The sequence below is a fragment of the Haemaphysalis longicornis genome, unplaced genomic scaffold (assembly GCF_048455015.1).
Source record: "Haemaphysalis longicornis isolate Haplotype H1 unplaced genomic scaffold, Haemaphysalis longicornis Haplotype H1 scaffold_1, whole genome shotgun sequence".
NCBI classification, from domain to species: domain Eukaryota; kingdom Metazoa; phylum Arthropoda; class Arachnida; order Ixodida; family Ixodidae; genus Haemaphysalis; species Haemaphysalis longicornis.
The window spans coordinates 379,564,689-379,590,567 of NW_027526203.1; the positions used below are offsets into that span (position 1 = coordinate 379,564,689).

General features: G+C 46.9%; 1 protein-coding gene and 1 long non-coding RNA gene across 2 annotated transcripts in view; both read left to right on the top strand.

The window, feature by feature from the left end:
- Positions 1 to 1,024: 1,024 nt before the first annotated feature.
- The window catches only part of LOC144155168 (F-box only protein 22-like), a 42,009-nt gene continuing 17,154 nt past the window's right edge, over positions 1,025 to 25,879 (top strand). Inside the window, exons 1-3 of the mRNA XM_077686449.1 lie at positions 1,025 to 1,413; positions 4,321 to 4,513; positions 6,988 to 7,270. Coding sequence (XP_077542575.1) covers positions 1,219 to 1,413; positions 4,321 to 4,513; positions 6,988 to 7,270 — 671 coding nt within the window. The 5' untranslated portion in view covers positions 1,025 to 1,218. The remainder of the gene's footprint in view (positions 1,414 to 4,320; positions 4,514 to 6,987; positions 7,271 to 25,879) is intronic.
- LOC144155171 (uncharacterized) lies at positions 20,469 to 24,405 on the top strand. The gene is made up of 3 exons (XR_013319519.1): positions 20,469 to 21,154; positions 21,271 to 21,444; positions 21,592 to 24,405. It is a non-coding gene; the product is annotated as an uncharacterized LOC144155171 (long non-coding RNA).

Consider the following 25,879-nt stretch of genomic DNA (forward strand, 5'->3'; position numbering starts at 1 on the left):
ACCGTACTGTACGTTAAAGATCATAAATCCTGTCGGGGGATGATAGTTAACCAGTAGTCAATTGGCTAACTAGCATTAGGTGTCGACGGCCATACAGGGTGGCGAGGCCTGGGCCTCTTTTGCACTCGGGGAAGCACAGAATTAAATATAGTTTGAGGAGACGCTCGGAAAATCGGATGATAAGAAATGGGGAAAAGATTGCACACAGTCATTTGAAAGCGGGGCAACTAAATAGCACAAGACGACAAGAGAGCTCGAGGCGCAAATATGGGACCATCAAAAAGAAAGTGGCGGGAAGCATGGAAGCAAAAAGTCGCTGGAGGTTGATAAAGCAGGCGAACAAGGAAACAGAATAGAACATTTTTACTGTAAAACGACACAGGGTGCGTTGCTTTTTGAAGTCGAAGCTTGCTGTCTGAGAAGCAACGCCTACATTAGCAAATACTCGCAATTGGATGACACTTGTGTATGGTGTGCAAAGATTTCTTGAGCTAATTGAAGACTGTCCGTAATGAAATGCCAAAGTTTCCGTCCAGTTCGAAATGGAGGGAACAACCACCTTCCTGAAGCACTGCATGGTTTTTACAGATGGTGTACTGTTCGACTGCTCGTGCAAGACCGCAATCTATAGCGAATTGTGCAATCGGTGTAGGGGTAGGGACGTTGACAGTTAATGGGAAGCAGTGCTGGCATGCAGTAGAAATTAGTGCCAGTCTTCATTAAAAAAAAAAGCAGGGAAGTGGCAGCAAAATAAGGCCGTAGCAACAATAGTTGGTGTGAGCCTATAATCAAAGGGGAAATATGGTCCTTTGCTTAGACGAAAGGTAAATGTTAGCAACAGAGTCACAGAGTACTAAGGCAGGCCAGATGGCAATTGCCATCACCTGCACGCATGCGAGAGCCAACGTTTCGATCTATAATTATCATTCCTCCATGATAATTATAGTAACGTTGTGCGAGAGCTGCGAGAGGGCGAGAGGCGTTTTCAAAAAGGAAGCTTAAAAACATCATCATCATCATCATACTGAAAGCTGGAAGCGCTGGCTGTGCGTGCGGCGATCAGTCGGTTGGTCACAGAATGCGCCGTGCGCTTGTTTCACTAGTCGCGTAGTAGGCGCCCTGGGCCCTGGCTCGAGGCATAGCACGTAGCAGCCCAGCTCGTGCCGCTCGAACCATCTGACTCGAACTGTAGGTGTGCGGCGCCCCGAGTTTGATGAAATGGCGAGCTTAAAAGAGAATTCCATATTTAATATATTTGGCTACGTAGTGTCTACTTCGGCAGATCTTTCAGAGCGCATCCTCGGCTATATGAATAGCCGCGAGCTAGAGATTTGCGCTCGAGTTTGTACCCTCTGGATGTCTACTGCGAGACGTCTGAAGAACAAACGTCACGGGTTTGTACATTGTTTTGAGGTAATAACCTTCTTATTACTCTTCTCGTAGTAAGTGCCGTATTTGTTTGACGAAGATTGATATTCGTTAGGGTGTACCACAGTGCTGTTGTGCTCGTTCCCGCTTTTCATATTCGAATTCGTGGAGTGCTCAGACTTCGCCCCCGCGCTTGATTCTGCAACCCAGTCGTAAGCACTAACCTGTTTTGGTAGGGCGCAATGTAACGTGTGCCTTCACCTCTTTTCACAATGTTGACGTCTGATGTCGAACGCTGGTATCGGGTCAGCGCTCGATCGCAAGCATCGGTTGCGTTTTCCGCAGAGCGCTTACTTCGTCACGACCGACTCGGTAACAGTATAGCAGATCATCATTGAAATTTCCAGTGGTCGACCGCCACTGCAACTTTCAATGACGATCAGGGAGGGGTATGTGACAAGGGCGATCAGTGCGCGCGGCGCAACCGATGCAAGTGCTGCGGCAGTCGCGGCTGCCGGTGTGCGCCGTGCATGCGTAGTAAAGACTTGCATGCGCGTGCGGGTGATGCTGCTAGCGCGCTCAAAGCTGCAGGACTGTCTCTCAAGGCAGGGTAACACGAGTAACCGCACTCTCGGCATCCACGCTCTGTCACTTCTCTGACAGTAATCTCACGCGCCCCAAACCCAAATGTCCTGGTGCAGCCGCAAATTGTGGGACCATGTAGGACCCCTGCAAAGAACTGAACTCGCGGAGCAAAATCACGCTGCAGGGTGCATCCGCGATCTCAATTTTGGGACACTTACGAGGACCTGAGTGAAAGAAAAAGATGCATAGCGCAGCCGTTATCAAAACTTTGAAACGCCTTTGAGAACCTAAACTCAAGGAGCGAAAGACAGTTGAATTAATGCTTACAGCGCGACCAATTACACGAAGGACGAAAGAGAGTGGCTACACGGACAAGCGCTGACTTCCAACTGATCAAAGGAAGGATTGCCCAGAGAAGAATTTTTGTTTAGGTTTTTGTGCTTATTTGATGGTTGACGGCAGTGAACAAGTGCAGAAATTATTTGTGTTCGGTCACCATGAGGATTTTCTTAACACCGTGCACAGATTTTTCTTTTCTTCCATGGAAACACTCTTCTAGATTTTGAACCGTTTTTATACGAACTATTAGAATAAAGCAAATGGGCACATTTAGGGTATCGGCCCATGCCGGAGTGCAGCGTGCTAGCTTGTAGCCTTCTTTATCCTGCACTTGTGTTAGCAGTACCCATGGCTGGAAAGACCAAAGCCAATATTTTGTGCCACCAGAGTGTAATGTTTCTCTTGCACATCCTGGCGCTCTGCATGCGTGACCAGAGACGGCGTATGCTTGCGCTATATCCCTTGTCCCATGTTGGGACCGAGAATCAAGTATTGATATTCATTTGATTGATCGGAGAGGGAGAAAAGAATGTGACCGATTATGAAGTCGAGGATAAGGGAAAGGGAAAGTCCCCGAATGGCATTGACTGCACTGTCAGCAGCACATGGTTGAACTGTTTCATTGTGAACCAGTAACGATTATTTTTTTGTTCAGTTTACCTACAGTGCAGGTTAAGTTCTGGCAAAAGTACTGGTTTGCTTTTGGCTACCGGTGTCGGCGAGGGGATCCAAAAGGGGCACTTGCCCCCCTTAAGCCACACCAGCACTTGCCCCCGCCCTTTTCTCCACGATGAAATGGGTTTTCCTCCATCATCCTGTCGACGCTCATGCTATTCAGGGTCAGTTTCTGCATGTAAAAAATTCGTGCACTTTGTGCAGAACCACGTAATCTAGGCATTTTGTTTCGGAGCACTGTGTCACCAAGAGCGCTTCTGAGTGAAAGCAGCTTGTGAGGGCACGTCAACTAGCAAGGCGAGACAGGGCAAGGCAGTCACATCAGTGTGGCAGGGTTCACTCGGATGCAAACTGCCTCAAGCCAGGAGCTATAGACAGATGTCACCTATGCAGCCTGGAGCATGCCCTTTGAGCGTTCCTGATGTGTGTTGCAGTGTGTACCAGAATTTTCATGGAGCTTGGATTGAAGATGTCACGGGTGTAAAAGAAGAATTAATGCAGAAGCATTAGTATTCTTAGTACGTCAAAAACCCGGCATTCGTGGCGCACAAACGGTGCACGAAATAGCTGACGGCTGGCACACAAAGTGGCCGGCTGCTCATAGAATAAAAAACAGGTCAAAGTATGTCTGGAGTGTCGCCAAACTTCTCAGGGAAGCTCCTGTAACAAAGGGAAGTAATTGAGTTGTAAAGAAAATTGGGTAAATTTGGGTCTGGGTGGGATTCAAACTTGGACCTCCAATATTCAGGATGAACATGTATCCCCACCACCACCACAGCATGACTACGCTTATCTGTCTAAAAGTGGACCTGGTGAATGCTTTGTGGCCTGTCAAATTAGAAACGTGTGTTCGAGACATGTACTGAGGCATACGGGAGTAGTTTGAGCATGCTAATTACAGGAGTAGCAAAGCATGTTCGCAATAAGGGGTCTTTCGTCTTGGTGATGCAAACGTGGTATGTTCCGAGTAATAGTAATGGAGGAAAGAAAAAGAAGCAAAGGGAAAAGGAGGACCTAGTCAATGCATTGTGGCTTTTGACTTAAAAACGTGTGTCGAGGCCTATATGAGTGATTTGAGCATGCTAATTACAGAAATAGCAGTTCCGGAAGTAGCACAGTATATTTTCACTTGCTGTCCTTTTTTCTTGGCGATGCAAATGTGGTTATGTGCCAAGTCATAGTAATCGAGACAAGAAGAAAAAAGGTGCAAAGGGAAAAGGATGATAGCGGTAATGAAAAGACATGTTCGGCAGACGGACATAATGCTTTCGCAAACTCTAAATCATAAGGAATGCTTAGGTGCCCTTGTAATTTTTGCAGGGCTTCTCTACCTGAATGCTTATTATCGTGCAGACCCTGAGACGCAAACGCAAGGCTAGCTGTCAAGGAGAGTGCAGCAAGGATTTGCTGGAGAAGACGCCAAAGACTTTCCTGCAGAGTCTGAGTGATTCCTGGTCAGAGCCACGGCAAGCACTTGTTTTTGGAACTCCATCCATGTACCGGGTCCTCACATCTGTAAAGCTCCGCAACGACATGAGAAACAAAGGTAAACCACTTAAGTATGGATGTCCTTTATGTTTGTTCTTATTTTCAGTTAAATTTTGCCAGATACGTCATCTGCAGGGTGGCTATATTAGCTGAACTTGTGCAATGTGTGCTATTTTGTGGTAGCTTTTCTTTAGAAGAAATATTCGAAACTTCGATTACTTCACAAATAGTGTTTGCTACTTGATTTGATTCGCAGTGCAGTTTTAGTGTTCGAAGTACTTGAGGTTGTCGAATTTCAAAATTCACAAATACAGCAATAAATGTTGGCTCTATTGTGCGACACGCAAACTTAAAGGAGTCATGAGGACAAGACACAAGTTTGGTTCATTCAAAAGACGGCCTCGTTAGAATCTTACTGACACCAGTTTAAACGTAAACTAGGTCAGTATGATTCAGTAAACCAACGCGCGAGTACCTCGATGCCAGCACTGCCGTACAGGGTGGCGGTCCCGTGCAGCTGCAATTCGGTCAACGTGCTCAACGCGTTGTTCTTTTTGTTTCCCACGAGACCCAGCAACGTAAAACAGATAAGATGATTCAAACTTCGCCAGTAAACCGCATTGCGGCGATAATTTTAGCGCGGTTTTAATAGAATGACTTGCTTCGGCGGCGAGTGACCCAAAATGGTGGCACCAGCGTATATGTGTCTCCACCCTGTACGGTGGACACGTGAATCAAGGGATTCTAGGCTGCAGAGCGGTTGGTTCCTGTGATGTCATTGCAGACCACGTAAACACATGATTTAGCGGGAAAATCAAAATTTTAACTTAAATTGATTAATTTCTTGGTGAATAAAGCATCGTTTGTATCCGGACAAGCTCTGGGGGCACTATAAAACATGAAATCTTTTGAATAAAACCAACTTGTATTTTGTTTTCATGGCTCCTTTAGAGCTTCATGGTATGACACTCATTTTTCAGTTGGCTTTTTTGCACAACGCTATAGCTGTGCAAAAAAGCCTATCACGGGTAAGCCTTGCGCGAAACAAGTGCAGGCTAGCTTTGGTGAATGTTAGCTGAATTGGGACGTTACTTCTGTACAGTTTATAACACGAAGAGAAGTTTCCTGCCAGTATGGTGGCATGAATAAGGAATCGATAGTTACTACTTGTTGGCAATGCTTGGAGCAAGGTCATACCAGCCACTAGCATGCCTAGCAACTTTGCTATCACTAGAGGAACTGCACCCAGTCAAATATATGCTCTCTGTATACACAGTATGTTGAAGAACCTGCATTTCTTTATGGCAACGTGTGCCAAATTTTTGCTCCACTGCCTTTTCATATTGTTTTAATCCCTCATTTTATCATTTCTGCACATTTTTTTATCAAGTCCCGACTAAGTTATCTTTTTCTTTTGTTTTTGTAGCTAAGTTCTCTATGTGGCTAAGTTTTGTAGCGCTATGCACACGGAAGCAAAGATATATGTATTGAAAAATATTTGGTTCGATTCGCAGTCAGCTTTTACTGTTTGTATCGTACTGACAATCCCAAATTTGATATTTGCAAGTGAAAGCACCCGTGCGTTCAGGATTTTAGCACACGTTGAAGATCGCCAGGTGGTCAAAATTAATCCGGGGCCCCCCACTAGGGTGCGCCTAGCTTTGGCGCGTTAAAAAACCTCAAAATCATCAGTCAAATTTGATATTTGCACACCTGTAAATTTCTTGCGTTGCTGGTATCATGGCACGTGTGCTGCGAAGCTCTGATTTGCAAAACAAAATGCTTTTGCCACTTTGGAAGCTTTAGAGATTGAACCCAGGCCCCTCTGTTTCCGAAATTTCGAAGTTTTGTCAATATTTATTGCTTTTTTTTTTTTTTTTTTTTTTTTCTGTTAAGAAACATCTTTTGTGGCTGGAGTGGAGCTGAGTTAGTTACCAAAGGCTCGTCCTTTCAAACTGAACAGAGCTATATTAAAGCAAAGCTTTACTACTTTTGTCTAGCAGTTTCGCCGCAGACACACTTTCTGTGACACACACCTTGAAGCACATCGCGTTATTTGCTGGGCCTACTGTCGGCGCTGCGCACAAGGCCCCGTTTTCAGCCGTTCTGCTCACGTAGCGGCGGCCGCCGCTCATCCGATCGGCAGCCGACCAACCCCCCAGCATGCGCCGCTGGGTCGTCTCGGGCTACGTGACTCGTCTTGCACCGCGTTCACCGTGAAAGAGGAATGTCGCGTTCGGTGTGAATGAAAGCGAGATCTGGCCTCCTTCTGTGAGCGTAGCATGGGACCGAACGGCTTTGAGCCGGGGTCGGCAATACAGCTACATCAAAGGTTAACGAAGTGAAACCAAGACTCACCCAGACTAAGCCATGCTTTTGCTTTGCATATCCAAGGTTAGCTGAGCTGAGCCGAAGCCATTTTTGTTGTCTTCATGGCCCCTTTAGAAGCCTGGGCAAACGAAGGGATGCAGTGAAACTGTGCTCCTGCAGGCACAGGCTCGGTGTCCGCTGATGTGTTCGCCCACCGTGCAGGAGAGGGGCGAGGCCGACGGAGGCGTGGTCCTGCCATGTGCGTGGGTGCTTTGCTGGGTGCAGCGTCTGACCGCCTCGCTCTGCACCTCCCGCGGGGCTGCTCCCTGATGCTGGGCGCTGCCGAAGGAGTGGTTGGCATGGATGCCGATGGGCCTCTGGAGGTGGAACGAGGGGAAGCAGCCTCGGGCCTCCTGCTGCCCACACTGCTTCCTGACGGGGTCCGTGCACGACCGTTTGTGGTGACCAGGAGCCAGCTTCGGTGCAATGATGATCCGAGCGACTGGTAAGGCCAGGAGTCCACCGGCGCAATTGCTTTCCGTGAAGACGTTTCGTCTTCACTAATAAAACGAGCACGCTTTGTTTTTAACAGTGAAGCTGTTTAGCAAATCGTATTTTTTCGTGTCCGCATCTAAAAATACCAAGAAATTGCTGAGCGCGCACACGTGAGCGCAAGCCTCGCGGCTACCGCTGGACGGTTAACAAAACCAAGAAAATGCCTAGTGCTGGTGTGTGCATGCCTCGTGACCACCGCCCAGCGTCTCCTGTGCACATTTGTCAAGCCAAGCATACCCACTTAGGGGGATTGGCAAAGATTGCGGCAACTGCCCGGCAGTTAAAAAAGCAAGAAAATGCCGAGCATTCGTGTGCACGTGCCTCGCGGCAACCGCCCAGCGTCCCTGGCGCACGGTTGTCAAGCCAAGCATACCCTTTTAAAGATATTAGCCAAGATTGCGCCCCCCCCCCCCCTTCCCCTTTCTCCCCCAATAGCTCCAGTGTTTGCCGTAATCGTGGCAACATTTGCTCAGAACAACAAAGAATGAAAGGATCACTTCCAAAAATCACTTCTAAAAAAAATGAAAGGAGCTCACACTTATAGCAACAATGACGGAGTAAAGGTCGTTGTGTCAGCAAAGAAGAAGCAAAACGGCTGCAATCGTGGACTTAAACTGTCGTGATGGTCGTGAAAGTTGCGTACAGCTTCGCTATACTTCGTCTTGCGTGTTAATGTGAGCTGCCTTCATTTTTTTGTTTTGGAGGCTTTTAAAGCTTCACAATTATTTTTAAAGAACAGCTGTGGTTGTCGTCTGGGCCCAGAAAAGAAAGCTTTTAAGGCCCGCAAGCTTTTAACTGTGAATTATCAGTAACTTGAGTGAATCTGCTGACACAAAAATCGAATTTACACACGGATCGAAATGCATGCAAGTGATGCTGATGAGCCCTGCATAGGTGCTGCCTGAGTCAATTTCATCCCCGACAGGCAGCTCATCTTTTGTGTCAAGTACTTGACATTAGACCTACTGTCTTCATTTTGGTTACCTAGACAAGGGGTCGGCAACTTTTTGAGGCAAAGGGCTGAGTTGCATGAAGCCACCCCGGCGGGGGTCGGGATGGCTTCATGCAAAAATTTGGTGAATTAATAATAATGTATGAAACTGGAACATGGGGGACAATGCCAACTAGGAGCGATCTTTATTCATATCTCTCCCCATGTGAGGTCAAAAGTGCCATGTCGGCCTTCTGGTGGGAAGTGACAAGGGGAGGGAGGGGGTTCTGATGTCGTACCAGGGGCCGCATAATACTACCCCACGGACCGCAACCTGCCAACCCTTGACGTGACCATTGCCAAAACACATAAACACCTGTAAAGCCACCCCTAATAATTTTTCACGGTGATGTTTGTGACTATATTTCGTATGGGTTTAAGCACAGCGTAAAGGTGGATAAAGGCTCTTTTACACTTGGCGACGTATGTGAGCAGCACAAGTGAGCGATGCAACTGGAGCAACCACCACTGAGGTGCCCACATGTGCCCCCAATGACGGCGGAGGCTTTTTATCTCTCTTTCCTTGTTCTTCTTGTGTTTATTTATTTATTTGCATTGAGACTTAACTTCAACATCGTGAAGTATTACAGATTTCTTAAGAGTACGTATCACCTGTGGCACTTGCAAGCCCTGTTTTGGAACTGCTTGGTGCTTGCATTTTGTGTCGTTTACTGTCAGCACAGCAAAATTACTACTGGAGCTACGCTCGGTTTGCATTGAAGGAACCACCTTCATGTGCGAAGGGCTCGCAAGCCTGACCCCCGCCCAACGAAATGACGCCGGCACACAAGAAACAGAAATCACAGGTTTATTCCGGACAATGAAACAAAACGGCATGCGTAGAAGTATCAGCATGGAACAGAACAGTCATGCGAGCAACGTGACACTCGATAACGATCTGCACCGATTGTGCAGAAAATAATACGGCACTTTCATTAACACTCACGGTGATGTCCGAGTCCATTGTCCCAAGCTGCTCACCACATGTGCTTGTTAATCCAAGCCGACCGAGGTACGTAGTTGCAGTCGTCTACCACTCGCTGCTCGAATCGTGGCCATCCTCTGCCGCCGGGCGGTTCCATCCAAATCCCCCTCCGCACACGTGAGAGCAGTCTTTATACCAGACGGGGCCGTTTTGCACATGTCCCAGGCGTGATACGCACCACATGTGTTCCTTGTCCGCTCACTGTTTATCATACGAACACGCACAGGGCTCATGACGCATAGGGGCTGACGTCCGTATCTGTTATCTGTGTTCGTCGCACGTTCACTGTACTGTCATCACAACGTGCACCATGCGTAGTAGCTGCGTCCCTACACTCCCCCTCCCCCAAGACCGGACAACTCCGAAGTTGTCTGAAAAACCCTTGGAAGCTGCAGCCGAGGAAGCCTGCTCCTTCGGGTTCAGGACGGATGCCGGTTTCGTGGATTTTCCCGCTCGAACACTGTTGCTGTACCATTGAGTGGCTAGCGCAACCTGGAACAAAAATGATGTTAGTTCTCTGCACCAGAGGTTCTTCCATGATATGCCTTAAGGTCATCATGCCTACTGGACCCGTTTCCTGTCCTCCGTGCAGGTTACGAAGGCGATAAATCAGCCAAGGTGTGTGCTGTGTCACCTTGTGAGGGCCTTCCCATCTGTCTGCCAGGGAAGCAGCAAAGCCTTCTGCTGCATCGCTCAGTGGATGTGTGTGACATATAGTCAAATCTCGATGTAATGGACTTCAATGTAATGAAACCCCCCATGTAACGAACCATGAAATTTTGTTTAACTTCAAGTGTATGCACACCATGTATTTTCACCCTCTGTGTAACGAAGTCCCGTTTTCCGAAATTTCAATGTAACAAAGTTTTATTAACAACTAGGCACGCAATTTTGATTGTAGAAGTAGATTTTGGGAGATGCAAGCGCTGAAACAGGGTTTCGATAAAAAGTGAACGGTGACTCGGGCCGCCCAATGTCGCGGATGCAGCGAGCCACGGAGTGCGTGAGCGAGCTCCTTGCCTACAAGTACGTATGGAGCTGTCGCCGCTGTATTCCGCTGCTTTGCCCTTCGTTCGAGTTCGCTCATGCTTGTTGGGTTCCATCGTTCTGGCAAGTGCTCAGCAAAGCTTTTGTGGGTCATTACAAGCCTTGCGCGCGCGTTTTTTTCACGCCTGCGTCCATGATTGCGCGCCGGCAGCGGCTTCTGCCTCGGCCAGAAAGCGACTCGGGCCGCGCGTGGCAGTGGGAGGAGCCAGATGACTTTCGGGAGGCGTGCACCGCATGGCGGGAGCTTCGAAGTGCTCAGGGATGCTGGCTGCTTAGAGTTTCTTAGTAAGTAGTAAGAAACACTATGGCTGGCTGGCCCCGCCAGAGACGATTAGGCTTACCACCATGGAGGATATTAGGGGCAAAGCCCCTTAGGGGCTCGGGTTGTCGGCGTCTCATGTCGTAACCGTCGTCTCATGTAGTCACGGTACTAAAACACCGGGACACTTACTTACGCCTCGCGCTAGAGAGCTTCGTGTTTCAAAGACAATAGACTTTTACAGCAAAGCTGTATACCTTTACCCCCAAATAGTTTCATCTTTGTTGGCAAAAACGCCAAGGCGCCAAGAATACACTTATGCACTGCATGCTTCACCCCTCCCCAGGTTTCACGTTAGCGTTGATGGCCCGGGATTTTAGTACGCGTTTTTGCCCGCGGAGATAAAACGTTCTAGGGCGAGGCATTGTAAAATGAGTGTCCCGGTGTGCTCTTTTTGTTTCAGTCTGCCTTGCTTCTTTTGGTTACCTTGGCTGTCTTTGATTCGCCACTGTTCTTTTCATATTTCATCGTTAGCCTTCTAGTCTGCCTTAGCCACTGCATGTCCACGCTTTTCATGTATATGTCCCTAAAAAGTTTAGCTATCCACCTACGTGGATCCATTGCTCTCAACCTCCCCTCAAACCATATTTTACTCGGAGCTTCTCGAACTTCAAACGACGCCCAGCCCATATCTCCCTGCACTGCTTCGTCAGTTGCTTAACCATGCGTCCCTAAGGCCAAACGGCCTACAGTTCTCTTCTCTTCTTCACTTCTCTGATTCAGTGGAGTCCTGAAATGAGGATGCCACTCTGCTAATTTATTGTTCATAAAGACGTTCATCGTCTCTCTTTCTCTTGCTTTACCAGAGAACGGGTTTCTCAAACTCGGTGGAGCAAAAGTTGTTGGTGTTGTTCCTGTGGCCCATCTCACGAGAGGGATTGGCGAGGAATCGGGAGCTTTGAGGCGCTGATGTGCCCGCTTCCCAAAATTCACAAAATTGTGAACTGCAAACATAAAATAAATATGTAAAGATGTAATTCCCACTGTTAGGCGGAGAAATGAAAGCGAAGAAAGCGGTTTGATTGATTGATTTTGGGGTTTAAAGCGCTGAAGCTACACCTGGACTACGAGGTGCGCCATAGTGGATGGCTCCGGATTAATTTTGACCTCGGGGACAGCTTGAACTTGCACTGAAATCTTGGCGCACGGGCGTTTTCGTTTTTCGCCTCCATCAGAAAAGCAGCCACCGTGACCAGGATCGATCCCACGTCCTTGGGCTCAGTAAAGGAAGAGAGAGACACAAACACCGTGTAGAAGAGAAGCCGCTCGAAGTGATTCGTGTCACAAGACGAAGAAACAAATGCGAAGAAAGATACACAAATACAATGTAGCAGTAAAGGAGTTGCTAATAAGTAACACCAGGCTTTCGTCGTTTTTTGAAGAAGGCGAAAGCCTGCCATTATAAGCAGGATTAATTAAGTGCCTCGAGGATTTTGTTTTTGTTTTTAGTTTCAATCATTCCTTACAAATTTGAAAGGTACCGATCGTCTAGTCACACAATTAAAACTATTTATTGGGAATTACGCATCTTTGTGCAGGTAAAAGGCGGTATATTTTTCGGTTGCGTACTCAGAATTTTTTTTGTCTGGGCAGAGCAGAAGTGTAAAAAGGGTAAGGTGATATATGCCAGAAATATGGAAATATATGGAATATATATATGGAAATATATCCATGGGTAACACAACTGACGCGCATTGATTAGAGTTGTTCACGAGCAAGGTATGTACCTCTGGAAGCCGAGTTTTAGCAGACGACATCGCGTTGGGCAATGGACAATCGCACGAAGTCGCGGGTTCGATTCCCGGCCGCGGCGGCCGCTTTTCTGATGGAGGCGAAAAGCAAAAACGCCTGTGTGTACGAGATTTCGGCGCACGTTAAAGATCCCCAGGTGGTCAAAATTAATCCGGAGCCCTCCACTACGGCGCGCCTCATCGCCTGCGTTGCGTCGGCGCGTTAAACCCCACAATCAATCGGCAATGGACAATCACCACAGTCACGTGATATCTAGCTTGTTCACGAAATAGGCTTCAGTTTGTTGTTTCACAATCTTGAAATTTAAATGTAATTTTTGTAACAACTTTGATGTATAAGTTTTCTTGATATAAATTATTGCTTTGCTCAAAAATAAACACCTTACTTGCATCACATGACTTCTGGAGTGCAAGTTATTTCAGATGAAGTGGCAACCGAAATTTTATGCCTCATACGACGAAATTTAGGGCGCCGCGAAGTCGGCGATGCCGGGACATGCACAGTCAGCGTTGTACGTGTGCATTGTTATCTCACTGTTCTACGGTGATGCGTAAGTGGTGAGGTGATACATGTGTTGGTGCTTTTCTCCTTACCTGTGCACAACTAAGCGATTATAAGGTTATCTAGACTGTTCATTATTGAATGGGGTAGATTTTTGTCCCGTATAAAAAAGGAGCTACACTTCGTAACTTCGTGGTCCTTCATCCCAAGCATACATTTTGTAGCTCCCGCAGCCCAGTTTTTTTGATGGGCGCTTTCCTAAGCGGCGCGTATGACGTTTTACAGGGCACTTTTCGCCCTCATTGTCAGCTTTTTACCCGCATGAACAACTTCGTTGCCCCTCGTGTTGCATTTCAGCGACCGGTTAGAAGTGCTTGCTGGAGCTACCCGCATCCCACGGGTGGTCTCCATGGCTGAATCAGCGCACCTGTGGCTTGTGAGGCGCGTTTTTGCCTGAAGAAAACACCCCAGGCGGTTCACGCTGATGTCCGGCGTAGATGATTAAGCTGCGAAAAACAAACAATGCGCCAGCCGTGTATACGCACCACGTTTTCGCTTGCAGGAACCGCTTCATGCTGTTAACACTTCATTTTAACTGCAAATTTCAATGTAGCGAAGTAAATTACGAGTTTTACCGACTTCATCAGCCCTTGTAATACTGCCGGCGTTGTTCGAGACGTGCTAGATCCAGGTGTTGTCTGGCCTCCTTGAACACTGAAGGAATATTCAATAGGAAAACACCGATCGCGGCTGAAAAGCAAGGCTGCTAAAGCCGGTTGAGCAGTTGACCGTAGTCGGAGTAACAAACGCCATTTCGGATAGGTGAGCATCCCAGTCTTTGTGGCGTTCAGTGAAGGCCACCAGCATCATCTTCAAATTTCTGTTTACACGCTCCATTATACGGTGGAATCCCGATAATACGACCGCGAGAAAGCGTCGTATGACTGGGGTGTCGTACAACCGGGGTGCGGGTAACTACCGGCCTAGTAGATGGTCTGACGCGACAGGTGGGCTAAGAATTTATTTAAACTACTATATTTAGCGTGTTCAAGAAACGCCTATGTTGTGCCCCTCCCCTCCACGGCGTCCGAGCTAGCCTGCCAGCCAAGCACCGCGCGCTACGCGACACCCGTGCAGCCACCTTACCCATGCCGTCTGGTGCTATTTATAGCCCGCCAGCCCGGCACCTTGCACGAGCAAGATAAGGCCAACGTGGTCGAGCAAATTGAGAGAGGAAGAATGTGAAACTACCAAGGCTAAGCGAAACGAATGATAGTACAAAGCGGAGATGAAAAAAAAAATACGGCATTCCCGTACAGGGTGGAGACACTCCTTGAAACGGTCCCTTGCCGTCGCTATTGCGTCAAAGTGCTCAACACATAGCTGACATAGCTGTTTTTGTTCCCCACAAGACCCAGTAATGCAAAATTGATAAGATGATTCAAACTTCGCGAATAAACTGTGTTGCAGCGAAAATTATAGCGCGGGCTTGCTATAGTGACTTGCTGCGGCAGCCAGCGAGTGACCCAAAATAGCGGTGCCAACGTATTAGATGGTATTCGTTGGAAAGTTTAGCTGTCAATTTCTTCACCTGGCAACACTGGAAATGGCCACAGACATGGCCGATAAGCCACGTACATGGCGCGGCTTGGGCCACTGCGCCCGCACGCCAAAGAAAAAAAAATACTGGCGTGCGTCGTCTGCTCCGTTTCAATCCGATTCTAAACGGTGGCGTCAACAGAGATGTTATTAGTCGCGCTCACACTGGACGCGATGATGATGATTGTAGGGTTTAACGCACCGACGCAACGCAGGCGATGAGGCGCGCTGTAGTGGAGGGCTCCGGATTAATTTCGACCACCTGGGGATCTTTAATGTGCGCCGAAATCTCGTACACACGGGCGTTTTTGCTTTTCGCCTCCATCAGAAAAGCGGCCGCCGCGACCGGGCACACTGGACTCAAGGCAATACTTTGCGTTCGGTGGGGTAGAGTTTGTAACGTGCAACACAGACATGTGCTTAGCACGGACAAGTACCGCCATCCCACGGAGCCTGATGTAACGAGTGACGGCGCACTCACACGGTTGCCTGCATGCGCGCCTCGCTAGTGAATACAAGCAATACGTGTCGCCACCCTTGCAGTGGATGTGCGTGAATCGAGGTGCCCTAGCAAAGGAAGGAGCGGAGTGACAAAGCGGCTTTGAAAGACACTGGTAAGCAGAGAGCAGAGATGTGAAAGGAAGAACCCTGATCGAGCGGGCGAGGAAAGTGGGTGTTCGGTCTTCGCCATGGGGTTGCGTCATGTGTTTTCGCATTCGGCGGTGGCTCAATGGGAGCTTCAAATTCATGGTGCACCTGCCACCTGAACTGCGCCTGAAGTTCAGCTGAACTGCTGCCACGTGAAGCCGTCAAAGGTTAACTCCCACTCACCCGCTTGCTTGCTTGCGTCTGTTCAGCAAGTTGTCTGGCCCGCATGCGGACCTTTGCACATCAGCCAGCGTCAAACGGGGGCTCAGAATAAAGTAAGGTCAGGACGAGGCGGCGAAGCAGTGTAAAATATGGGGAAAACACCAGTTTATCTGCGCTAGGGTCTGTTGTATGAAGCAGTCTGCGTGCACCCGAGTGTCATATCATCGGGGTTTTTAATGCATTGTTTCTATGGGGAGTTTGCCAGGACCGCGGTGATCCGTCGTAAGAAACGGGTCGTCATAAGTCCGGGGGACGTCTCAGCAGGGTTCCACTGTATTTGCTTGTGGATGGTATGGAGTAGTCTTCTTGTGTACTATGCCCAGAACAGAACAAGTATCCCCGAAGTTCTTGCTAGTGAAGTATGTCGCATTGTCCGTTATAAGCTCTTCCGGGAATTCAAATCGCGAAAAGGTATCCACCAGCTTATCCCAGATCACCTTTGAATAAAGTTTACGCAAGGCGTACAGCTCTACCTACTTCGAGAAATGATCTGTAATGATTAGGAGGTACCGATTGTCTTTCACCGATCTTGGGTATGAACCCATTGCATTGCATGCCACAATTTACCAGGGAAAATGGCTCGAAACAGACTTAATGAGGTCCGGCGGCTTACCTCCTCTTGACTTTACAGACGGGCATGTCTGCGCGTACTTCATAACCTTCTTTTTCATGCAAGCCCATGTGACAACACAACAAAGCTTCCTGAACGTTTTCTGTTTGTCACTATGACCTGCCAAGGTAGTGTCGTGGTAGTATTCCAAAAAAAAGACCTCCTTAGGCTCTTTGGTACGAAAACCTGGAAGGGATAGTCACCGATGTCTGTGTCTGCGCTTTGAATGTACCGCAGTAGCACGGCACTGCACCGATAACGAACTGCACCGATTGTACAGAAAATAACTTGGCCCTTTCATTAACACTCACGGCGATGTCCGAGTTCATTGTCCCAAGCTGCACCGTGCGCACTCACCACATGTGCTTGTTAATCCAAGCCAGCAGGGTGACAAAGTTGCAGTCGTTTACCATCACTGCTCCCATCGTGGCCATCCGCTGCCGCCGGCCCGTTCCCTACAAATCTCCCCTCTGCTCATGTGAGAGCAGTCTTTATACCAGACACGGCCGTTGTGCACATGTTCCCGGCTTGGTACGCACCACAAGTGTTCCTTGTCCGCTCACTGTTTATCATACGAACACGCACAGGGCTCATGACACATAGGGGCTGGCGTCCGTTTCTGTTATCTGTGTTTGTCGCGGGTTCACTGTACTGTCATCACATCGTGCACCACATGTTGTAGCTGCGTCCCTGCAATGTCTCTTGCGTCTGCTTACGATTGTGCAAAAGTGGCTTTGAGAGAAGAAGAAGAAATTGTAGTTATTCCATTATCGATTTGTATATTTAAATTGGACCAAGCTATGCAGGCAACGCCAAAGAAATTTGCCAGAGGCACTTGACTACTTAAGTATAGGAATGCGAAAGCGTAATAGTTTCGTGATTATAGTCCCGTGGGTGAAGTGTTTTCAAGAAACGTTTCTGCAATGAGTAAAGTTGTTGCCTGCACAGAAGCGACTGCAATGCCGGCAGGGAGTGCAGAGGTGTGCTGTGCAGAGCTCCCAGGCTCGCTGGTGACTGCTGCACTGCTGGGTGAGGCAGCAGTGAGAATGGCGTGGTGTGGCTGAAGAAGCCGTTTTTGCGGCCAGAACAGTGGTGGAGCAATGGGGTGCTAGAGCACTGCCACACTCCCCCACTGCATAGGTGCGGTGCATTGCTGATATCACATGTCCATTTTTGCCTCCGCTGTATTATCGTACGTTCTCTTCCATTTGGAGCTTGCGCGGTAACATTTCGGCTGGCGTACCCGCAAATTTTCCCGCCATTTTTTCGCGGTGCAACCATGGTTGCCAGCCCAGGACTGCCCTCCCCTTTACGGACTGCCTTTACGGGCCTCATACGTTTGCAGTACCTCCCCTAGGCACGAAGCGAAAAAAAACAGAACGAACCCGGGCCCGAGCCCGAGCCGCGGCGTGAGCGCGCAGGGGTTTGCAACCAGAGCGGACTGACGATCCGCGGCCTTTACGGGCCCCAATACGTTTGTAGTACCTCCCGTGGGGACGAAGCGGGAAAAAAAACGAACCTGGGCTCGAGCACGAGCCCGCGGCGCGAGCGCGCAGGGGTTTGTAACCAGAGCGGGCTGACAGATCCGCGGCCTTTGAGGGCGCCAATACGTTTGTAGTACTCGCGAATGTATGATGCGAGCTAATCAACAGAGGGCAGTCCTGATCTGGCAACCAAGGTAGCCCAGCACAAAAATTGCGGGAAAATTTGCGGGTACGCCAGCCGAAATGCTACCGCTTGCGCTGCATGCTTGATGACTTATTTTTATAACCATCTTTTGGCCAAGCTATCCCATTTTTTCTCGTAATGGGACATTCGCAGCGTTGATACTGAAAGCTATGATACTGAGTGCATCCCTGTCTTCAAGAGCAGGACAGGTTGGGCCAAGTTTGCAACCTTTGCCACACTTTTCTTCCCAGGACACTGAATGGTACAGAGAGTAAGTTATTATCACAAGTTGCATTTTCCGATTTGCTACTTTCCTATGCAACAAACTTAAAATCTGCTGTATGGTTTCACGCTTTCTTCCTAGCTACTTGTGGACTGCCCTGCAGACTTTCAGTATGCTTCTAGAGCTTAAACTGCATCGCAAGATGGGACACAAGAATGCAGAAGGCCATAGCCACGAAACATTGCTCGACACCATCCATCAGGTAATGTCCATGGCCCAGAAATTTATAGAACTGCATGGGAGAAGCTTTTTAACTTAGTGCAGTGTAACCTCGTTACAACAGATCTGCTTACAACAGATATTTGGATACAACATACCGATTTGCGATGCTCGATTGGTCTTCCTAGAGCCACTAAATAAGCTACTCTTCAAAAGTAACAACACTGACGCACGGCAGCAGCCATTTTGGTGCCTGACACCAGAGTAGCCAGCTTTATGCACCCTATTGTGGCCGACATTGAGGGGTGAAATTGGTCCGGACACCGCTAGGCAACCATGACAGCTGTGTTTACTTTTCGAGGATTTCGAGACAGCGTACCAGTGTGGCAGGGTCAGGCTCAGTTAAGCTAGCGCAGCTTATTTAGTGGGTATAGGTTACGCTAGAGCCACTAAATAAGGTGCGCTTTACTAGTGGCTGTAGGTTACGCTAGGTGACTGTCATTCTTTCCCAGTGGGAAGCGAAGCAAGCGTTTTCCACCTTCTGCCCACTCAAAACAGCCAAGTACAGAGCAGCATGGCATCGCTACTCTGTCTGGGGCTTAGAAACTCGCTCTCAACATGTCATACAGCCACAGTGCGCTCTGAAAATCACGATTTATCGAAGAACGCATGCGTGCGGCAACACAGAGACACCAAAATGTCAGCGCACATGGGTCTTGCGGGGTAAACAAATGTCACGTGACGTGTTTCGACCAATGGCCGCTGTCGGCGGCATACAAGGAGAGAAAAGTGTGCTGATACTCTGAAGCCTGATCTAGTGGCTCCAGGTATTCCTATATCTCCCATTAGTTAAACTTCCTTTACTGCAGATTGTGTTACAACATACATTCGGATATAACACACTAGATTAAAAGGTTAGCAAGTCTATTTTTGCACCTATACAGTGGACTTTTCAAGTGCAGGCCTTCATTTCATACATTTGCAATGATTGTGTTTCTAATTTACAGTGGTGATCAAATAACAATTTGAAACGACGAAAAATAATTGTGAAATAGTAGAAATGTCCTGGCTGTCAGACGATGCGATTTAAAATTTAACAATGCTTGTGCAACAGACCAGATGTTTATATGTGAAAGTTACAATAGTTAAAAGAAAAAAATATAAGTCCCCATAAGGTATAGATGGCAAGATCTCTAAGCGGAACAGCGAGACTGTTACTTGCACTTCGCTTATACAGTCAAACCCGACTATATCGAACCCATTTACATCGAATTATCCTTTATACCGAACAATTTCTGGACACGTTGCATTTACAATGAGAATATATAACAAAAACTATGCTTATATCGAACAAAAATACCAGCAACAACCGATATATCGAACGTGAAATGCTGCAGAAGTGCCCCCTCCTCAAGTTGGCTTTCCCTCGGGGTGGAGAAATTCCACTGGCACACTCCTCCGAGTGGTTTAGCCCGGCCGCTCATGGGCAACGAGCGTTTTTTTTCCCTCCTTTCCTTTGCTCTCCCTATAATGACTGTGCCACCACGCCGTTTAGGGCGTGCCGTCGACACCCCCATGCAAAAATTGATTCTGGCCCTTCCGCCATGCGCTTTTTTTGTTTGTTTGTTTGTTTGTTGTGTTTGCGCCGTTCACGCGTTGTAGGCTTGTTTGGAAGTGTAGCTGTGGTGGCTAGCGCTAGTTTCACTAAATAATGGCTTTTTCAGTGGCTGTAGCTATCGTGAAGCGGCTAAATTTGCCTTTTGTCATAAAGCTGGCTATCGTAAATCCCGTCAAACTTGGTGAGAAGGCGGACGTCCCCGTCAGGCATGAGAGCACCTTGTCGAAGTAGGTTCCGGGCAGATTTTACTAAATAAACCGCCCGAAATTGCTTCAAATCTGCTGGCTTGTGCGTGCCAGTGATGACTGAAAATCCTGAGGAGTGCCACAAAGCCACGACCGGTGTAGGAATTTCCGGATTCCCATGCCGGATCAACAGTCAATGAGTTTGTGAGTGTGGTTGATGGTGTCACGACCAAGGGAGAGTTTGGGAGACTACCTTGCCAACATCGTAGCGAGCGCAAGTGAAAAAGTGAAAGCGGGTGCAATGAGGAAAGCAACGACGATCCTTTGCCCATAACCTCTGAAGTGATTGGTGCACTCGCACTAGTCCAGCGAAACCCCAATGTAAAAAAAAAGTGTTATTAAAAAAGAAAAAAGAAAGTTTATTAAAAAAAGAAAAGAAAGTAGTATTACTGTTATTGGGACAAAGCAGTCGTTTTAATGAACCAAACCTGTATTTAATGAAACCAAACCAAACCAGCCATCTCCATTGTCTTTTGTTTTGCATCACCTTTACTTTTAGTCACATGTTTTAGTATGTACGGTCTCATCATAATTCAGTAACTTCTTCTTTGGCGCTCTTTGCCCATAGTCGGCCTTGCGCCAATAAAACCCAACTATCATCATCATCATTAAACCTGTATTCTGTCTTCATAGCCCATTCAATATCGCTCTGCAAGATGACTAGCTAAACGTGCACAAATTTCTAAATATAATATGCTATTATAAACCGTGGACGGAGTGTGGTGAAGCCATAACTTAGTGGTAAAATGTAAAGCATAGAGCAGAGGCAGTAACTATTACAATGCATTTACTAACTGAATCTTTAACAAAAGGACAATTAGGTGCAGTTTATGGTACATACAAAAGTATAGGCATGTAGAAGGCTTCACAGTTGTTGCATTGATAGTTCAATGGTTTGTGCTGCCTTTATCAATTGCAAGTTTGGTACTGTGTGCATAATCTGTAGTCATTTCAGAGTCAGACATGTAAGCATACCTGTTCGAGAACAGTGATCGCTAGGGCAAGTGTGCAGTACTCTCTTAATAATAATCAGCAGGACGCCAGCCATCCATGTTGTGCTGTTCCACCTTCACCCGATTCTTTCATAAAATGCTATCTTTATTGCTTTCTAGGACTGATCCCACCACTTGCTGGTGTTACTGAAAGTCAACAGTTGTCAGGAACTTTGAAGAGGAGGATTTTCAATTGTAGGTTGAGTAGGGCCCACAGAATCATAGAAACGCATTTGGCATTTGGGCGCAAAAGTGGTGCATTTTTCGACGACCTTTCAACGCCAATGACAAGGACGTCATGTAATTCACAGGAGCCTGCGTCAAACTCCTAAACTTCCTGCTGTCAGAGCCTGCTTCCACTGCCAGCCAGGCTTGACCGACCACAAGGACTGGCAGGAATGCCTAATTGAAGGCAGTTGGGGCAATGAGAACAGTGGGACAGGTGCCCCGGTTGATCTCTCCACCATGGGGTGCCACTCAACAAGGTACGGCCTACAAGTACAAGTTTGTCCAGTAAATTTGTGATGAATGCTACTGTGGTGCTGCTCTGAAAAGTTTCTGGTGGATGAGGAGAGAATCACAAAATCACACACGTAAATATGAGCTTGCCTTTTATGTTTCTTTTAATTCAGGACTGCTTATGACATGAGGGACGAGCCATACAAGTATTCCATCGATGAAGGGCAAGTTCCTTGGCCAGAGGCCATGATAGCGAGCAGCAAGGCATAAAGAGGCAAGTTGTTTTAAACGTATGTATTTATTTTCAGATAACAAACCACCTTGTGTTCAGGGCGAGAGAAAATGTTTGACCACATACGTTGAAGTCGAATTTTACTTGAAATGTGACACATTGTAAAGATTGCACACGTGGTAACAGTACAAAAGGAGACCCTGAGGTTAAACACTATCTGAGGGGCCTCCTAACTTTAAATGCACAAGAACAATATGCTACATAAAGCATGTGTGAATTGAACAAGAATAATTAATGGGTTGTAAAAGGCAGGACAAGGCAGGCAGGTAAAAAAAGGAACTTTGTAGTAACAATAGAAGCAAACATACATCAAGTTAAAGCATATGAAACAACCATAGCAAAAACAAGAATGCACCACAGAAATTTCATGCAATACAGAGACATGCAATACAGAGACGCAGAAAAAAAGACGGTTGTAGTGGCAATAAAAATATGATTTAAAATGAACTGAGTAAATAACAATGGAAACAATCTTGAGGTAATGGCAATAAAAATATGATTTAAAATGAACTGAGTAAATAACAATGGAAACAATCTTGAGGTAATGAAACAATAATAATAAAAAATAATATTACGGAAAGTAATTGAAACAGGTTACCACATCAGGCAGTCAGGATTTTGAAGATTCTTTGAGATTTTTCATAAAGTTATGATCAAGAGGATTTTGAATTTCAGAAATGTCTGTATCCTTTCTTTCTGCGGCAGAGTTCCAGCCTGCTCAGCAAAGGACATGCACCAGTAGTAATTGTGGTTGTGACTGATTCCTGATAAACGTGGTTGTACTGTGTGATTGAAATGTATGTTGCTGCTAATGGTTTATGTATTTCATGTTTGTTATCCTACCCATGTGCCTTAGAAAGCCCTGGTGCTTTTACAGCCCTTGTGTCAGCAAAGAGGAAATAAGCTCCAGTAAAGAGTGGCGCAAATTATTTGAGCTGTGTGTACAGTGGGGTCCACTGTTAAAGGAAAACGTCAAGCGCGTGGATGCTGCACTCCGCAAAGCGCCGGCACCGAGAAGTGGCGAGAATCGGAGGCAGCCGGCACATGCGCACTGACCACATGAGGCGGCTCTGTTGTCTGCTACGGCTCTCCGCTGCGCCGCTCACATCCTTCGAGTGCGAAATCCCTCAGCTATTGCAAGCTGAGCGGCGCAGCGGAGCGCCGTAGCAGACGACAGAGCGGCTTCTCCCACCTCGTGCGGTCAGTGCGCATGGACCGGCTGTCTCCGATTCTCGCCACTTCTCGGCGCCGGCGCTTCGCAGAGCGCAGCATCCACGCGCTCCCCGTTTCCCTTTAACAGTGGACCCCACTGTACACAAGAGACAGTTGCCTTTTAAAAGTTGAATGTGTATGTAAATACTGCACATTACTTGTGGCCATATGTTTAAACTTAGCTTATACTACCTTTCAGTAAGAGCAGATATAGCAGCTTGGAGCTTTTCTGCAGTGATTCTGCAGTGACCCTAACTTTTGAGATCTGTATGAAAAAGGACATTATTTTTCCTCTGCCACTGCTGTCGAGTGATCTGGTGCGAAATACAACTTCTATTTCTGGGCTCTCTGGTTCCAGGAGGCTGCTTGGCATGAAGTCTGCATTTGCGTTGTGCAACTCGCTAACTTCAACTTCCAAAGCATCGGCCACTGCTTCTCCCATTTTAGCTCTCTCCTGCAGTAACACACAAAAATAATGTAGATCTTAGCACATGTGCTATGATTTCAGCAAGCACATCAGATACCAACTATTGTGTTGCAGTTGATAACAAAACTAGTTGGTGTCAAGTGGACAAAGGTGTGCAGATGAATTTTTGCGATGTATTGGTGTTACATCACTGATGTTAATTGAATTAAAATGTACAGGTTGCTTAAGTGCCTTTGATCACTAGTCATCAAACCCGAAACTGTTTACGAATATGAAAATGTGCTATTTCTGCTAGAAATGAATATTTTAATTCAATGTTTTGGGGTGTAGTGCCTTTATGTAGGAGAGCCTCCTCAAGCATTCAGTTGCAATGTGCAGATCAGGCAAGAAATGTTCAATGATTAAAATGTAATCAGGTAGCCTTGTCCTGTTAATATGTTAATCAACACAATAAGAATATTACAAGTGCCTGAAACAGTTTGTATTGTATTGAAGGTGTGTCATCACATAAATATTTGCGCGTTCATCTGCCATCTAACTGGTCAAAGAAAATCTCACATATATTATATTGTACATAATTTTTTTTAACTGTACCCGCCGCGGTGGCTCAGTGGGTAAGGCGTTGTGCTGCTGAGCACAATGTCGCAGGTTTGATTCCCGGCCGCGGCGGCCGCTTTTCTGGTGGAGGCGAAAAGCTGAAACGCCCTTGTGTACGAGACTTCGGTGCACGTCAAGGATCCCCAGGTGGCCAAAATTAATCCGGAGCCCTCCACTACGGTGCGCCCCATCGCCTCCGTTGCATTGGCGCGTTAAACCCTACAATCAATCAGTCAATTTTAACTGTATGTCAGGATATATTTGTAGGAACTTGCTTTGTTCAACATTGCACTGGTTCATTTCAAAATTATTCATGTCGCTTTGTACTTTTGATTTATCATCAAGTGTCGAGTGTCACCACAATGAAGGCACCCTTATCTCTACCACTACTCAAACATCACTGGCAGCTAGCACGGTCACACTTATTAACACAGTAGCATCACTCGGCTCACTGATTTTCTGTGGGTACTGTGTCCGCAGCTGCCGTAGTCTTCAGCTGCACTAGTCAAGCATCCACAGAAAGACATCATTACTGCCATCCCGAAACAGTGACTGCAGTGGCCACATGCGAGCGCCCGCCTGTAGCTGGAATCGGGTATAGCGACAACTGCAGTGTGGAAAGGAGGAGGGGTGCTGCTAGCCCCGCCGACATTTGAACTGTGGCAGGGAAGAAGAGAGACATGATTTAAGCGCCAGCCTGTGCAGTGAAGTTTGCTCTCTCGTGGGTACCTGCATCGGTGAGCCATTATTTTTGCGTGCAGTGGCATAGTATAGGCATGTTGCACTGATGTTTGCCATCCAAGCAGCAGCACCATTTTGCACATCCTGATGATGTAGGGCATGACTTATTTTTGGAATAATCACGTGCCCATCTGTTCATGAAATTCAGGCTGCTTATTAAGCACCACTGCTGAAATCTCGGATTCTGCAGCTTTTAGATCTGCAGTGTCTAGCCTCTTTGTGTAGAAAACTGTATATTATTCTATTATTGTTTGCTTTGTGTTTTTCAAATACTGCTTTGAAACCATCTACTCCCCTTCATAACAATATCCTTAGCCCTGAGGGGATGGAAATAAATAAATAATAAACTTTACCTGCGAGATCTAGAGAAGGTTCTTGTAATATGTTACTGTACTTTCTTGAGCATTTGTGGAGCTGTTTTATTCCGAAGTTTGCAAAATGATCGTTTTTTGCTTATTGCTCAGCTTCTTTTTTCATTTTCTTAGCCCCTTATGGGACAGTCAACTGTCACCTACAGTGTAAACTATGAATAGCTAAATGTAGACCATCACATTCATTGTTTTCGTTGGCTACAACAATTGACACTGTCTTCGTTGATGCATGGTCAGTTCACAGCCAAAACAGTCATTGCCATTGTTGGTGTAGTCGTTGATACAGGACATTGGCTAAGAAGCTAAATAAATGTATATCATCATTATTGTCACTGTCAACTTTGTTGATGCGTGGAGAGCCCGCAGCAGTGCATTGCTTTTGCTGCATTCCCCGTACGCTTCAATGGTTATGGCCACTACCCATCAAGATCGCATTGTCTACATGAAATGATGTCTTTATGCAGGTCACATAATTACTGGTGCTGGCAGAGCCTAATCTAGATAGGTTGGAATGTGGCTCATCCATCACACCTCTTGGGCAAACACTTGGTTGTAAATTTTAATAGCGGATCTGTTTCAGGGTTGGGCTGGACTAGTCTGTCCTTGTAATCGTGTCACGCCCCCTCTGCAGCAGGTTTCTCCGCCCTCAAAAACCAGTACAGAAAAAATTCATTCAAAATTTTAAAAAAGGCCCTAGGACTTTCATATTTTGAGAAGACGGCTTATACTGCCACTGTTAAAATTTCTTCCCAGCAATGAATTTGTATTTGGAGGTGAAGCCAACTAGATTGGCGTAAGCTTGGTCTTTGTAAACTGGCTTT